This window comes from Carlito syrichta, unplaced genomic scaffold (assembly GCF_000164805.1).
Source record: "Carlito syrichta isolate Samal-C Ts95f unplaced genomic scaffold, Tarsius_syrichta-2.0.1 Scaffold302860, whole genome shotgun sequence".
Taxonomy (NCBI): Eukaryota; Metazoa; Chordata; class Mammalia; order Primates; family Tarsiidae; genus Carlito; species Carlito syrichta.
In genome coordinates, this window is record NW_007246956.1 from 315,279 (window position 1) to 330,464 (window position 15,186).

At 41.2% G+C, this 15,186-nt stretch overlaps 1 protein-coding gene across 1 annotated transcript in view; it reads left to right on the forward strand.

Annotated features, from left to right (window-relative positions):
• The window catches only part of TSHR (thyroid stimulating hormone receptor), a 200,733-nt gene that overhangs the window by 150,634 nt on the left and 34,913 nt on the right, over positions 1–15,186 (forward strand). Inside the window, exon 8 of the mRNA XM_008057190.1 lies at positions 4,491–4,568. Coding sequence (XP_008055381.1) covers positions 4,491–4,568 — 78 coding nt within the window. The remainder of the gene's footprint in view (positions 1–4,490; positions 4,569–15,186) is intronic.

Here is a 15,186-nt window from a genome sequence, read left to right on the forward strand (position 1 = left end):
TGTAATCCCACGCCTTTGGGAGGCTGAGGTGAGTGGATTGCCTGAGCCCGCGGGTTCGAGACCCGCCTGGGCAGGCGAGACCTCATCTCTACAATAAATCAAGAAATTAGCCGGGTGTGGTAGCGTGCGCCTGTAATTCTGGCTACTTGGAAGGCTGAGGCGGAAGGATCGCTGGAGCCCAGCAGGTCGAGGCTGCGGTGGCCGGGAGTGGCCACTGCACTCCAGTCTGAGCGACAGAGTGAGACTCCAACTCAAAAAAAAAAAAAAAAAAAAGAACGCACAGGGTGAAATTCCATCTTGGAGCTGAAATATATCCTAAAGCTCTCCAGAGATCAAAGCTATCAGCAACAGCCAGTTTCCCTGACAGAGTGTGACACTCCTCTCTGGCATAGATCACTTCCTTCTAAGCCTAGTGTACAGGGTACACTCTAGGAGTTACCCAGCACCCGGCTTTCATTTATTCTGCTAGTAAGTCTTTACTGAATGGCTGATATGTGCCGAGAGTGAGTCCAACAAAAAAGGAAACACACACACACATTGAACACATAACACTGAGTTTGTCAATTGGATATTTTTCCCCAACTTGTTCCTAATCACCTTCATTTTCCTGACAACATTGCTCTTCCTTAATTATAAACTGTTCACAGCTTAAATCAGGCAGGGCTTCTTAACTCCCTCTATGAAAAATCTGGCATCTCTTCGGTTTTTTTGTTTGTTTGAACTGGGGTCTCATTGTGTTGCCCAGGCTGGCGTGCAGTGGCAGCCTCAACTCCTGAGCTCAAGTGATCCTCCCTCCTCTGTCTCCCAAGTAGCTGGGACTACAGGTGCATGGCACTATGTCCCATCTTTTTTGTTTTTTTTTTACAGAGATGAGATCTCACTATGTTGCCTAGCCTGGTCTCAAACTCCTGGGCTCAAGCAATCCTCCTGCCTTGGTCTCCTAAAGTACTGGGATTACAAGCACCCAGCCTCACATCTCTTTTTGAGGAAGAATTTTATTTCTTCCCACAGGTTCTGAAAGAGGAACAAGTCCCCCAGTGAAAGGCTGATGGACACACACACATGTAACCATGTCTATCTTGTTTTTAAAAGAAATATCAGTTCTTTTCTTATAAACCCTCCCCAGTGTTTCTATTTAGAAATCCTGACCTTGAATAAGTGTTTCCTTTCATCTCCTATTACAAGTCTTTCCTCTCTTTTAATTTATGCTCATCTTCTCCTTGTAAGGGATAGATTGAATTATCATCCCCTTGTAAAAATAATCATCGTCTGGGGCAAGTTACCCATATAGCCTACCAAGATTTGTGAATCATTTACCCAAGCTGGTTTACAGAATGTGGATTTCAGAAGAATCAGGACAAGTCATGGTCAAGGAATCAGTTTAACTAGATTGAATTCCCAGAAAACGTTCTGTGGTAAGGTCGAGGGAAGCACTTTCTTCGTGGACATTAAGCCTTCTGCTTCTGTATCCCCTCCACATTCTCTTGGCTTCAGACGGAAGGTGGGAACAGCAATCTGAACCACGGTTAAAAGCTAAATGAGGCAGCCCTCCGCTAACAGCCGATGGCTTCATTTTTAAGCACCTAATTATCTCTAAGAAGTAAAGTACCCAAACAACCATGTTGGTTTCAGAGAATGCAGCCTCCTGCAAGCTCAGTTCATCTCCGTTCAAGTTGGCTGTGCCTCCTCTTCATCCTCCTTCTCCCCTCCTGGACTCTGGCTGGCTTTCTCAGTTTGAAGTCTTCGGCAGAGTTTCTGGTAAACTGCAATGCTTATCAACCAGCCTCCTTATCCTTGGGGGCGTATTAAATATCAGATGAAAACACTGCAGAATTGGACAAGCAATAATTTAGTTTTACAATAATTTCTAATGATTAGAGCAAGCCGATTTCCACTTGCAGCAGTTGGAGGTGAACAGGAAAAACTGAGATGAGCTCACCGGCTCTTATTTGGTTTTCGAGTGTCTGGGAACAGAATGTGATCTGCAAGCCGCGTTGTCCAAAGAATACAAAAAGAGACGCAAGTCAGTGCAGCCCTTGTACTGAGCTTAGTTGTCTTTTTACCAAATCATGCTGTTCAAGATTGTCTCTCCGGTTGTTTTTTCCAAGGTGGCTCTTATCCGCTCCAGCTGTCACTGACCAAAGGTACTCTGTCAAGGGAGAGTCAAACAGTGATTAAGTGGGAAGTGTGATTGGAGACACTGGGAAGACAGACTGACTACTTTAGCACCGTAGTCAGGTCTTTCAACACATATGAGACTAACTGACTCTCTCCATGTGACACTTAACAATGACCTAGAAGCTGAATGTCCAGCCACTACCCAAAGAGACCACAGAGAAGGCACACCCTGGCAGTTTTTGTAAGCCAACTGCTTCAAAAATAATGGCCACCAAGAAAATCAATTGGTCAAATGTCTCCACATCATATGCTAAGTCTTCCAGTCTTTCATTCTTCTTTTTTTTTTTTTTCCTTAAAGCAATCACCTATGTCATGCTAAGAGTTTGACATTGCCCACTTTACTATCTTGGAGGAAAAATATATTATTTTTTCATTCATTCACACATTCAACCAACAAACAGTTATAGAGACACTGAATTTGGCACTGGTGTACAGCAATGAATAAGATATAGAACTTTCATTCTGGTTGGAGAGAAAGACAATAAGCAAGTAAACAAATAAACAAGGTAATTAGACATTGTGATAATACTGTGAAGGAAAGAGTGTGAGGAGGAAAAATGGTGATGGCTATTTTAGGTTAGGTAGTTCTCACTTGCTGTTGAAGAAGAAAATAGAAAGACTCAGAAATGTATACCAGTGTATGAGACTTACCGTGTGGAGTTCTGGGACTTACTTATTATTTGGTTAGTTTCTCAAATGAAGGTGGTTACTTATCCAGAGTTAGAAAGGGGACACTTTCTCAACATCAGTGATGGGTAAAACTCTTATCCCTATGGTTCCAGTGAAGGCCCTTATCTGGGTCCAATTAACCAGGGGGACGTGAGAGCTCTGGAGAATAACTCTGACAGAAGACTTAATACTATTATTAACCGTCACCTTTAACATTTTTTCATCATGAAGAGCTAACCCCATATGAAGAATAATAGAGACAGTATCCATATATAAGCAGAACTCCTAAGGGTCTCTGCTATAAACATTGTGCATCAACAGGTGGTCAGCCACTCACTAACATTAAAATTGACTGCACTGGCCAGGCTCAGTGGCTCAGCCTGTAATCCCAGCACTTTGGGAGACCGAGGCAAGTGGATTGCCTGAGCCCATGGGTTTGAGACCAGCCCGGGCAAATGGCGAGACCTCGTCTCTACAATAAATCAAAAATTAGCTGGGCATGGTAGCGTGTGCCTGTAATTCCCACTACTTGGAATGTTGAGGTGGAAGGATCACCAGAGCCCAGGAGGTCGATGCTGGGGTGGCCGTGAGTGTGCCACTGCACTCCAGCCTGGGTGACAGTGAGACTCCAACTCAAAAAAAAAAAAGTTGACTAGGCTTTGTTGTGAGTTATTCTCAACATGTAAATTTGGATCATTTATAACAAGGATATATATGCCCTTTTTTTCTTTTTAGATAACTTTGTTCTTGAAAACTGTGAGGAAAAGGCCAATTTCAAAATCCTTCATTCATTTGTAGGGAATTTTATTTCAAAATAAAATAAAATAACTGTGTAACTTAAATTGCTTCAAAAATATTTTACTCTCAAATACTCAATATGTTTTTAAAATGGAAAGATCAATGTGGCATCAGACTTCTTCCATGGAAGGTATAGTCTTTAATCTTATCTGCCTAAACATTCCCCTACCACACACATACACACACATACACAATATGATTGTCAGATAAAATACAGGCAACCCAATTAAATTTTAATGTCAGATAAACAAACAACTTTTTTACAAGAGAATTTTTTTTTAATTGCATGGAAATACTTATACTACAAAATGTATTCGTTGTTTATCTGAAATTCAAATTTAATTGGCATCCTGGATTTTCACTTGCTGAATCTTACCTTACCCAAGAAAAGGTCTGAATCTCTGACCATCTTCATCAAATTGCCATCCTACTGCCTTCATTTCATTCCTGACTTAAGCCCAGTCTTCAAAAGTAAATGGGAATATTGATCAACATTGAGAAATAAAATTTAAATCAGTTGGTATTGAAGAGGACTGAAAAATACAATTGCTTATGGCCAGGAAAATAGAAAATTTATGCAACTTTTGTGAAATTTAGACATGCAAACTAGATCATAAGCATGCTCTTTTCAAAAACTTCTGTCATAATTATGTATAAATCTTGCACAACTGAAACCTAGAATGTTCTGAGTGCTTAAGCCAGAAGAAGGTAAAGCATCTTCTAAATTCTTGAAAATCAGTTTATAGCTAGGGAGACCATGGTTACATTTTATGCTTGTATTTGTTCTAATTTGGTGTGATTGCTTAAACTCACCTAATTCATTCTCTCCATCTTTCTCTCTCTAGTTACCTAAACAAGAATAAATACCTGACAGTTATTGACAAAGATGCATTTGGAGGAGTATACAGTGGACCTACCTTACTGTGAGTAAGACATACAAAAGAATATTTTAGTCTTTTTTTACTTTTGTGAAAGAGACAGAGACACTAAGAGGAAAAACTAATGTTCAGGGGTAGACAATGTTGTCTCAGGTAAAGGCTTCTTCTAGTCTTTTTCTGCCTGACTGTCTAGGCTGCTTCTTGGAAAAAGGTCCTTGTTCTTTGAAACTCAGATGGCCCCCAGCTATCCTGATGCCTGATCTGACAGCTGCCCTGGTGTGATCGTTCATGGAGGCCCTGTGTTTTTGGCAGCTGCTGTTTGCAAAGCTTTGAAACACGAGGCCTACAAATAAAGTCACTCTGGTCTTTGCAGAGAAAATGTATACGAACGTACATTGCATAATGTCTAGCACAAAGAAGGAAGACTATAAGTGACGGTTTGATTCACATCTGGGAAGAAATTACCATCATGGGGGGAGATGAGATATCAACTTCTTAAACACAGCATGAAAATGTACCTATTCACACATTTCCTCTGATGGACACCCCTGCGTCTAATCAGTGATCGGAGTCAGTTGATTTTGTTTATCATCACCAACTTCCTCAATCCCTCGGTTTTGCCTTAGTTTAGAATCTCTAGTCTTGTCCTTGTCAGAGTGGAACACAGCGCCCCACAGATACACAAGACAACCCAATAGGGGCAAGAAGAAACATTAGAGGCTTTATGTAGGCTTTACACTTTTAAAAACAAGAACAAATTATGTTCTATTAATATCTTGTATACAGACGGCCACTGTCCCTCAGGTGTCAGGTAGGGAACGAACACATCCTGAGAGAAGAGATGACCCACAGTCCTGAGGACTCGATTCTTTCACTCTTTCACCTTCAACCATTTTATTTCACTTTTAGATCGAAAGCACCCAGCTAAGCATGTTTACTCTCCTGCTCTCTTACTACATGGGCACCATTTAAGAGGTCAGAGTGACCTTGAAAATCTGCTGTACGATGTGGGGGCTCACTGTTCACTCGTGACAAAGTACTTACAAGTATTATGCAATTTTCTTTTTACCAAAAGACAAGCGAAATAGAATGTATGAACCTTTTCTGTGGTGAGTACCTGTCCATATTTTTTTTAACCTGACATTTTCCAATAACATCCTTATCTGCTTCTTCAAGATAAAGGTGATATTTGCCAATGAATAAGGAAAAGTCATTGCTTTTTGGAAGAAATGCATGCTTTGGAAAAAACCTTTAGGAACAGGTATTTGGGAACATTCCCATATTATGTGATTTTCTTGATGAAACTAGTGAATGCCATTAAAATTCTGTTTTGCTGAAATCAGAAATCGAATTTTAACCTGTTTAAAAATCTTTCAAATGAAGTTTGTCATGAACTAAATTCCTCCCAAAATTCAAATGTTGAAACCTTAACCTTCTGTACCTCAGAATGTGACTTTATTTGGAGATAGGGTCTTTAAAGAGGTAATTAAATTAAAATGAGGCTGTTGGGGTAAACCCTAATTCAACCTGACTGATAGTCTTATAAAAAGAAGATATTAGGACATAGAGACACCAGGGGTGGGAGCACATAGAGGAAAGGTCACGTAAGGACATAGCAAGAAGGCGGCCATCTGCATACCAAGGAGAGAGGCCTCACAAGAAACCCAACCTGCTGATACCTTAGTCTTGGATTTGCAGCCTCCAGAACTGTAAGAAATAAATTTTGGTTGTTTAAACCACCCAATCTGTGGTATTTTGCTACCACAGCTCTAAGAAAGTAATACAGAGTTACATTAGGTTTAAAATCCATGTGTATAAAATATGAAAATGAAATGTCTTCAGATTCATTTGCAAAAACAACTGATTGACATCAGAGAACACGAATTTCCACAAAACATGTACATAATTACTGAATTAGGCTGAAAAATGAGAACCTTAATTTGGTAAGTGCAAGCAGGCCTAAAAAATAAAAATAAATTAATGCCTGTTTGTGGAACGGGGCTCGGTGGCTCAGCCTGTAATCCCAGCACTTTGGGAGGCCTAGGCGAGTGGATTGCCTGAGCCCACGGGTTCAAGACCCACCTGGGCAACTTGGTGAGATCTCACCTCAACAATAAAGTTAAATTAAAAATTATCCAGACATGGTAGTGCATGCCTGTAGTTCTGGCTACTTGGAAGGCTGGGGCAGACAGATCACCAGAGCCCAGCAGGTTGACGCTAGGGTGGCTATGAGTGTGCCACGGCACTCCATCCTGGGCGACAGAGTGAGATTCCAACTCAAAAAAAAAAAAAATACCTATATTTGTTTGCTAACTTTTTCAACTGAGATGGCCATTTAAGCCAAAACCAAAATAAACTGAACCAGATGCAGACTTCAAATAACCCCGTATCAGAAAGGGTTAAAAATGATTTTCCAAACTAACTACACATATCTGATAATATTGCTTTCATTTTAGTGAATTTTTGAATTATCTTCATCATATCCTTTTAAAACATATGTTTAATGTATTATAATGTGTAAAATATAGTATTATAGAAATACCTGTATAGAGCTCATGAATATTTATGTCGGCAGTACATACTCAAATATTTTTTATATATAAATATGTGCGATTGAAAGAATTCGAAGACCAATAGTGTAAGCCAGAACCACTCAAAGTGAATCCAATACAAGGTGAATGGCTGCTTCAGAATGTACATCAAAGCACAGCATTTTCTATGGAGTCTTGCCAGGAAATTTAAGTCAGTCAAATGAGGGTGTTGAGGTGAACCCTAATTCAATTTAACTAAAATCCTTATAAGAAGAGATTTAGGCCAGGCACAGTGGCTCAAGCCTGTAATCTCAGCACTTTGGGAGGCCAAGGCAAGAGGATTGCCTGAGCCCAGGGATTCGAGACCAGTCTGGATAACTTGGTGAGACCTCGTCTCTATGATAAATCAGAAAAATTAGCCAGGCACTGTAGCATGCACCTGTAGTTCCAGCGACTTGGAAGCTGAGGCAGAAGGATTGCCTGAGTCCAGCAAGTTGAGACTGTGGTAGCTATTAGCACGCCACTGCACTCCAGCCTGGGCAACAGGGTGAGACTCCAACTCAAAAAAAAAAAAAGAGGAGATGGACATACACAGAACACCAGGGATGGGTACTCACAGAGGAAAAGCCACATGAGGGCACAGGAAGATGGCAGTCATCTGCAGGCATGCTTAGTGTGCTTAGTGAAGAAGTTGGTTTACATCATCCAGCATAAGCTTCTTACCCTGTCAAGGACTGATAAGAAACCACTGGTGGGTGGTACCACACTTGAAGTAGCAAATCCACTCTCACCAAACCTCCTCGAGTTCATATGCAAATAGAATCTTAAACCCAACGCTGACCTTCCACTCCCCCTCAATATCGAGGTCTTGGTGTGACATTCGAGGCCCTGCTACAGTCTTCAGCTTTGTCTTTCATGCTACTTTATACCCTTGACCAATGGTCAATTCATTTTGAACTTCTTAGCTCCCCTAATTCTCCAACCTACTTATTCTGCTATGCTAAACTCTTGCTCTTCCTACTACCTGGAAAATCCTTCTGCAATTGTATCTGTCTAATGAGCACCTACTGACATTTTGATATTCAAGTCAAGGTCGCCTCTCATTATGTCTTTCTTGGCCCTCTTTTCCCTTGGGTAAAAACTGACCACTTCTTTCTCTGTAAACCACCATACCCTATATATGGATTTCATTCACCAGGAACATGTCTTTACCTATCTCTCCTGTAGATCGTAGAGGGCAGGGGCTACCTGTTTTATTTCTGCAGTTCTAGTTCATATCACAATGCCTGAAATACAGTATGAGCTTAATGCAGATTTGTGAAATTAATATAGCATGCAATAAATAATTAAATCAATTCTGTAAACACTCCAGCATTTAAATAAGAGTCACATTTTAAAGATAGTTTAGCACGTTGTCTACTTCTTTGGAAGTAATCAATTAGACTACATATTTGTTTGAACTGCTTAAAGGTTGTTTTTGATATTTATGGCAAGATTTTCTACAAGCCTCTATAGCTATGTTAAGAACAGATATGCAACTGCTTGAAAATGCTTCCCTTCCTTCTGGTGTTTCTTCCATTCATGTTGTGGAAAGTGAATGAGAAAAGGAGTTGCACCTGGACTTCACTCTCAGCTCTATCACTTACACACTGAAAGACCCAAGTCTCAATTTTCTCATCTGTCAAAATATAAGTAAAAGTAAGGAAGTTTAAATAAATACTTATAAATCAAAAGGCTATAAGTAATGAATGTACATTAAGACCTTTTTCCTGATTTTTGACTCTTCATTATTCTGATCTCCTCTAACCTCTTTGATCACTCCATCCCAACTTCACTCATTAGTTCACTGCACCATTCCTTAAAATGAGTTCAGTCCTGGGTCCTGGCTCTTTCTCTGTTTAAATCCTTTGGTTAAATCATCCACTCTCAAATATCATGGGAATTTGAACAGTTTCTAAATTTCAGGTCTCAGATCTTAGCTCTTAACCATCTCACTCATCTGGAATTCTCTCCCTGCTCCCTCTCATTCCTATCCATTCCCATCAGTCTAGTTATATTCTCCCTAACCAACCTTTGAAAAGTACAGTAAACATTAACTGAGGACTCGCTACACTTGGGACTCTTTACAGGGGAAAGCCACTGTTTTAAATAATGGTCAGGGAAAACATCATTGAAAAGGTGGCAATTCGGCCGGGCGCAGTGGCTCACGCCTATAATCCCAGCACTTTGGGAGACCGAGGTGAGAGGATTGCCTCACCCCACAGGTTCAAGACCAGCCTTGGCAACTTGGCGAGACCTCATCTCTGCAATAAATCAAAAAATTAGCTGGGCATGGTGGCGCGTGCCTGTAGTTCCAGCTACTTGGAAGGCTGAGGTGGAAGGATCACCTGAACCCAGCAGGTTGAGGCTGCGGTGGCCAGAGCGTGCCACTGCTCTCCAGCCTGGGCGACAGAGTGAGATTCCAACGAAAGAAGAAAGAAAAAGAAAGAAAGAAAGGAAGGAAGGAAAGAAGGAAGGAAGGAAGGAAGGAAGGAAGGAAGGAAGGAAGGAAGGAAGGAAGGAAGGAAGGGGCAATTCAGAAAATATCTGAAAAAAATGAAAAGGTGAGCTAGGTGGCAACCTGAAGAAAGAGCATTCTAGACAAGCACAAAGACAAACACAAAGGTGAGAATATACCTGGTATGTTTGAAGAATAGCAAGAAGGCCATTTGTAGCTCAAGCAGACTGAAGTGAGTGTGGAGAAAAGTAGAAACTGTGGTCAAAAAGATAATAGAGTGGGGGGAGCCATCGCAAAGTCTTTTGATTTTGCTCTTAGAGGGGAAATCATCAGAACATTTTGAGCATAGATGTGTCACACTCTGACTCATGTTTTCACAGAACATACTGGCTATTATGTTGAAAATAGGCTGGGCTCAGTGGCTCAGCCTGTAATCCCAGCATTTTGGGAGGCCTAGGCAAGTGGATTACCTGAGCCCATGGGTTCGAGTTTAGCCCGGGTCAACTTGGCGAGACCTTGTCTCTACAATAAATTTTTTAAAAAATTAGCCAGGCGTGGTAGCGTGTTCCTGTAGTTCCAGCTACGTGGAAGGCTGAGACAGAAGGATCGCCGGAACCCAGCATGCCACTGCACTCCAGCCTGGGCAACGGAGTGAGACTCCAACTAAAAAAAAAAAAAAGTCAATAGACTGTAGGGGACCAAGTATGGAAGCCGGAAGACCACTGAGGAATCTACCAAAATAACATGGGGAGGAGATGATAGGAGCTTGCACCGAGGCAGTTGCCGTAGAAGTGATGAGAAATGAACTGATTCTGAATAGATATGAGGGGGACCCAAAAAACCCAGAATTATCTTTTGGAGAGTGAGTCTCTTGTAGTACAGGCTTCCCCCACTAGGTAAGTATTCTAGGTACCCGTTAGCATCAGTATACCAGCTAGCATTGTTGTGAGAAGCTGCATTCAGCTTCAGTGAATTTATCTTGGAGATTCTTTCAAAACATTTGTTCATTTCATGATGGATGATTTACAAGCCCACCTGCCAACACGATGCTGAGTATTCAGCAGTTTTTGACCAAAATGGCATGACCTCCATGCCCCACCCTCCCTATTCATCTGATCTTGCCAGAGTGACTTTTTGTTTGTTTGTTTCCCTGGATGAAAAAAGTCCTCAAAAGGAAACATTTGCCCATGTGGAAGAGATGAAACAGAAATGGCAGAAGCACTTAAAAGGCATCACAATTGATGAGTTCAAAAACTGTTGTAAGCAGTGAGAAAATAATCTCAATGGGTGTGTTGCATCAAATGGAGAGTACTTTGAAGGTGACTGAAGTTTAAACACGTAAGACTAAACACACAATTTTTTTTTTTGAGTTGGAGTCTCACTCTGTCTCCCGGACTGGAGTGCAGTGGCCGCTCCCAGCTACCGCAGCCTCGACCTGCTGGGCTCTGGCGATCCTTCCGCCTCAACCTTCCAGGTAGCTGGTACTACAGGCATGCGCTACCACACCCGGCTAATTTTTTTGATTTATTGTAGAGATGAGGCCTCGCCAAGTTGCCCAGGCGGGTCTTGAACCCGTGGGCTCAGGCAATTCACTCACCTCGGCCTCCCAAAGCACGGGATTACGGGTTGAGCCACTGAGCCCGGCCTAAACACACAATTTTTATAAATAAATTCCAGGGATTTTTTTGGTCCCTTCTCATATTTTAATGTAAAACTGACAGGATATGCTGATGGATCGATTATTGGTGATAAGAGAAAGAAAGGACTCAAGGGGTTTTGCCTGAGTCAGGAGAATGGGGTCACCATTTCCTGGGATCAAGAAGAGCGGTTTGAAGTGTGTGACACTCACAAGCAGGCAGTGATATATGTGGATGTGGTAGTCACAGTGGATACAAATATGGAGGAAATCGCAAAGAATGAATAGATTTGAGACTTCTGATAACTGTTCCCACCAAAATGATTTTCCCTATCCTTCTTTAAACAACATTAAAATGAGAGTACTTTTGAGGAAAAAAGAGCAAAAATTCTCAATGACAGAGTAGGAGAGGTGACCATGTGAGAAGTGACAAGTGTCTTCAAAAACCAAAAGAGAGCTTCATGCTAAGTACTTGCATGGGTGAAAACAATAAGAAGCAAGCTAATTAAAATTTAAAGATCTAGGAAAGATTTAATCAATTAAATGATCAGTGTTCTGCAGGTGAGAATATGATAGATAACACTGAAGTTGAAAGTCTTTCAAAACTTCCTCTTCCTTCAGATTTCCTTTCTCATCCTTGCATATCAAGCACTTACCCTCCCCAGGGAGAAGACTAGAGTTTGTTTTCTGCTAAAAATATCATCTGGAAGGTTAAGGCAGAAGGATCGCCTGAGCCCAGCAGATCGAGGCTGCGGTGGCCATTGAGCGTGCCACTGCACTCCAGTCTGAGCGACAGAGTGAGACTCCAACTCAAAAAAAAAAAAAATGTCATCACCAAGGTTCAAGGACAATAGAGCGGAACATAGAAGTGATCACTGTTCTGAAAACAGGACTGTATAAAAGTTTACATTGTAAAATATAAGAACAGCAACATTTATCCACACTTAATTCATAGAATATAGGGATCATAATAATGTACACCTCCAAGCGGGGGATCAGAGTTCTGAGGAAGCTGACAGACCCAAGGTAAAGAAAAAAACCCAGCCAGGCTCGGTGGCTCAGCCTGTAATCCCGTGCTTTGGGAGGCCGAGGTGAGTGGATTGCCTGAGCCCCGGGTTGGAGACCCGCCTGGGCAACTTGGTAAGACCTCATCTCTACAATAAATCAAAAAATTAGCCAGGCATGGTAGCTCGTGCCTGTAGTTCCGGCTACTTGGAAGGCTGAGGCAGAAGGATCGTCAGAGCCCAGCAGGTCGAGGCCACGGTGGCCGGGAGCGGCCGCTGCACTCCAGACTGGGTGACAGAGTGAGACTCCAACTCCCAAAAAAGAAAAGAAAAAAACCCTTCAAAAATGATCATTGATAGTCTCCCAAAGTGGTTATAGTAATGCCCACCAGGCAACAAGCTCCCACACACAAAGCTTCCCATACGCATGCCTCACAAAGACAGACACCCAGGGACCACCAGAGGAAAACCATTGACATGAAAAACATCAACGTCTTACATAGTTTTCAGTGTACAAATCTTCCACCTTCCTGAATTGACTCCTAAGTTTTTTTCATTTTTTTTAACTTGTAATGCTATTGTAGATTATTATTTTCCTTCTTTCCTGATATTTCATCATTAATGTATAGATATGTGACTGACTTTTTTTAATTTATTTTTTTATTATAGAGATGTGGGATACAAGTGAGGATTAACTACATAAGTAGACTGCATGCAAGTGAAGTTTGGGTGCCTAATTGGCCCTCACTCCCTCTGGTAGGGAACTAGATACCCTTTGTGTTGTTACATGCCCCACCCCTCCCTTCTCCCTCTCTCTCTGCCCTAGCAGTGCCCAGCAACTGTCGATCCCACCCTTGTGCTAATATGAGTAGTGTTCAGGGTTCACTTAAGAGTGAGAACATGCAGCATTCAGTTATTTATTTCTGTGATACTTCACTTAGTATGACGGTCTCCAACTCCATCCAAGTTGCTGCGAATGCCATGGTTTTGTTCTTCTTTGTGGCTGCACAGTATTCCATCATGTATATGTACCACATTCTCTTTATCCAGGCCACTTTCAATAGGCAGCAGGGTTGGTTCTCTGTTTTTGCTATTGTGACTAATACAGCAATAAACATGTAACCGATTTTTGTTTCTTGCTTTTGTATTCTGCAACTGTACTGAAATTGTTTAATAATTCTAACAGTTTTTTTGGTGGTGGTCAAGGTTTTCTGTGTAAGATCATCTGCAAACAGAGATAGTTTTTCTTTCTTTCCAATCTGGATGCCTTTTACTTATCTATTTGGCCTAACTGGTGTGACTAAGACTCCCGACAGAAGTGGTGACTTGAAATACAGCAAAGAAAGCAAACAGACCAAGAAACTTGGAAGGAACAGAGACAGTGCAGGAAATAGAAGAAAATTTGAATGAAAATTATGACAAATATCCTAAGAGAGACAATGTTTTACAGGCACAAAATAATTCCTCATATAGAAATATTTAGAAAACAAAAAAGAGCTTTTGGGAATTAAGAACATGAAAGCCAAAGCAAAAAAGATAAGCAGAAGTTGTCAAAGATAAGGTGGAAAACATCGCTCAGTAAACAGAACAACAAAAAAATATGTATGGAACAGCAGAGAGAAAAGATAAGAAAATTAGAAATTCAAGTCAGGTGGTCCAAAACCCAACTACCAAAAGTTTTTGGAAGAGAAAACAAAAAAGAAAACAGTGGGAGATTTCCCACAAATAAAAGAAGTAGTTTTCAGAATAAAAAGACCCGTGAAGAACCCACATGACAAATAAAAAGGGAGCATGAAGGCATATCATAACAGATGAAAGCACGGGAATAAAAAGAATGAACTAAAGGTGTCCAGTGAGAGAAATCATGTCACCTGTGCAGGCTGGAGAGTCTGAATCCATCAGTCTTCTCAGAAGTGACACTGAAAAGAGATGATAGAACACACCCTCTGAGTTCTGAGGGAAAGTGATTTTCAGGTTACTGATCAAATATGATCTACAAAGATATTTTCTGACACATGCAAAGTCTCAAAAACATGATTTCTCATTCACCTTTCACTGGAGCATAAACCAGGTAAAAGAAAAACGAGCCTTCAAAACAGCGATCAACACATGAAAGAAGCAATAGAATTCCAAAGATGACCACAAGGGAAGTCCTGAAGCTTTGAGAATAAGGTGTTTACACCAGAACTAAAAAATGAAGAGCTCCAAGAGAAAGGTCTTCTAGAAATAAAAGAAGATTGATAGACCATATGACAAGACTGACTATGTGAAAAACTGGTTTGAGAGATGTTTTACAGGACTTTGGAACATGTGGAAAAACTTAATAAAAGGTTTGTTCAAACCAAGACATATAAATAAAAAAAAGAAACAGACCATTAGCTGGGCATAGTGGCACATGCCTGTAGTTCCAGCTACTTGGAAGGCTGAGGCGGAAGGATCGCCTGAGCCCAGCAGGTCAAGGCTGCGGTGGCCGGGAGTGTGCGTGGCACTCCAGCCTGTGCGATAGAGTGAGACTTCAGCTATAAAAAAAAAAAAAAAAAGAAGAAGAAAGAGCGTGCCATGGCACTCCAGCCTGGGCAACATAGCAAGAAAAAAGAAAGAAAGAAGAAAAGAGAGAGAAAACTCTTATTAAAAAACAAAAATATTACACAAGGAAAGAAACGAAATCACAATATGCAAAGTTGCAATAACCAAAATACTGAATATGGGTTTAATCAGATATGTCCTGAAACTGTTCAGGAGAGGAGAGCAATGTCAGAAGGAAAAACATGTGTGGGTGAAGAGTGGTAAAAGAAAGCTAGATCTTCATTTCCATAGTAGGAAGTCAGTAGATGAAATCTAAAACCAATAAACCAGCCAGACTCAGTGGCTCAGCCTGTAATCCCAGTGCACTGGGAGACAGAGGTGAGTGGATGGCCTGAGCATGCGGGTTCGAGATCCGCCTGGGCAACTTGGCGAGACCTCATCTCTACAATAAATCAGAAAATTAGCCAGG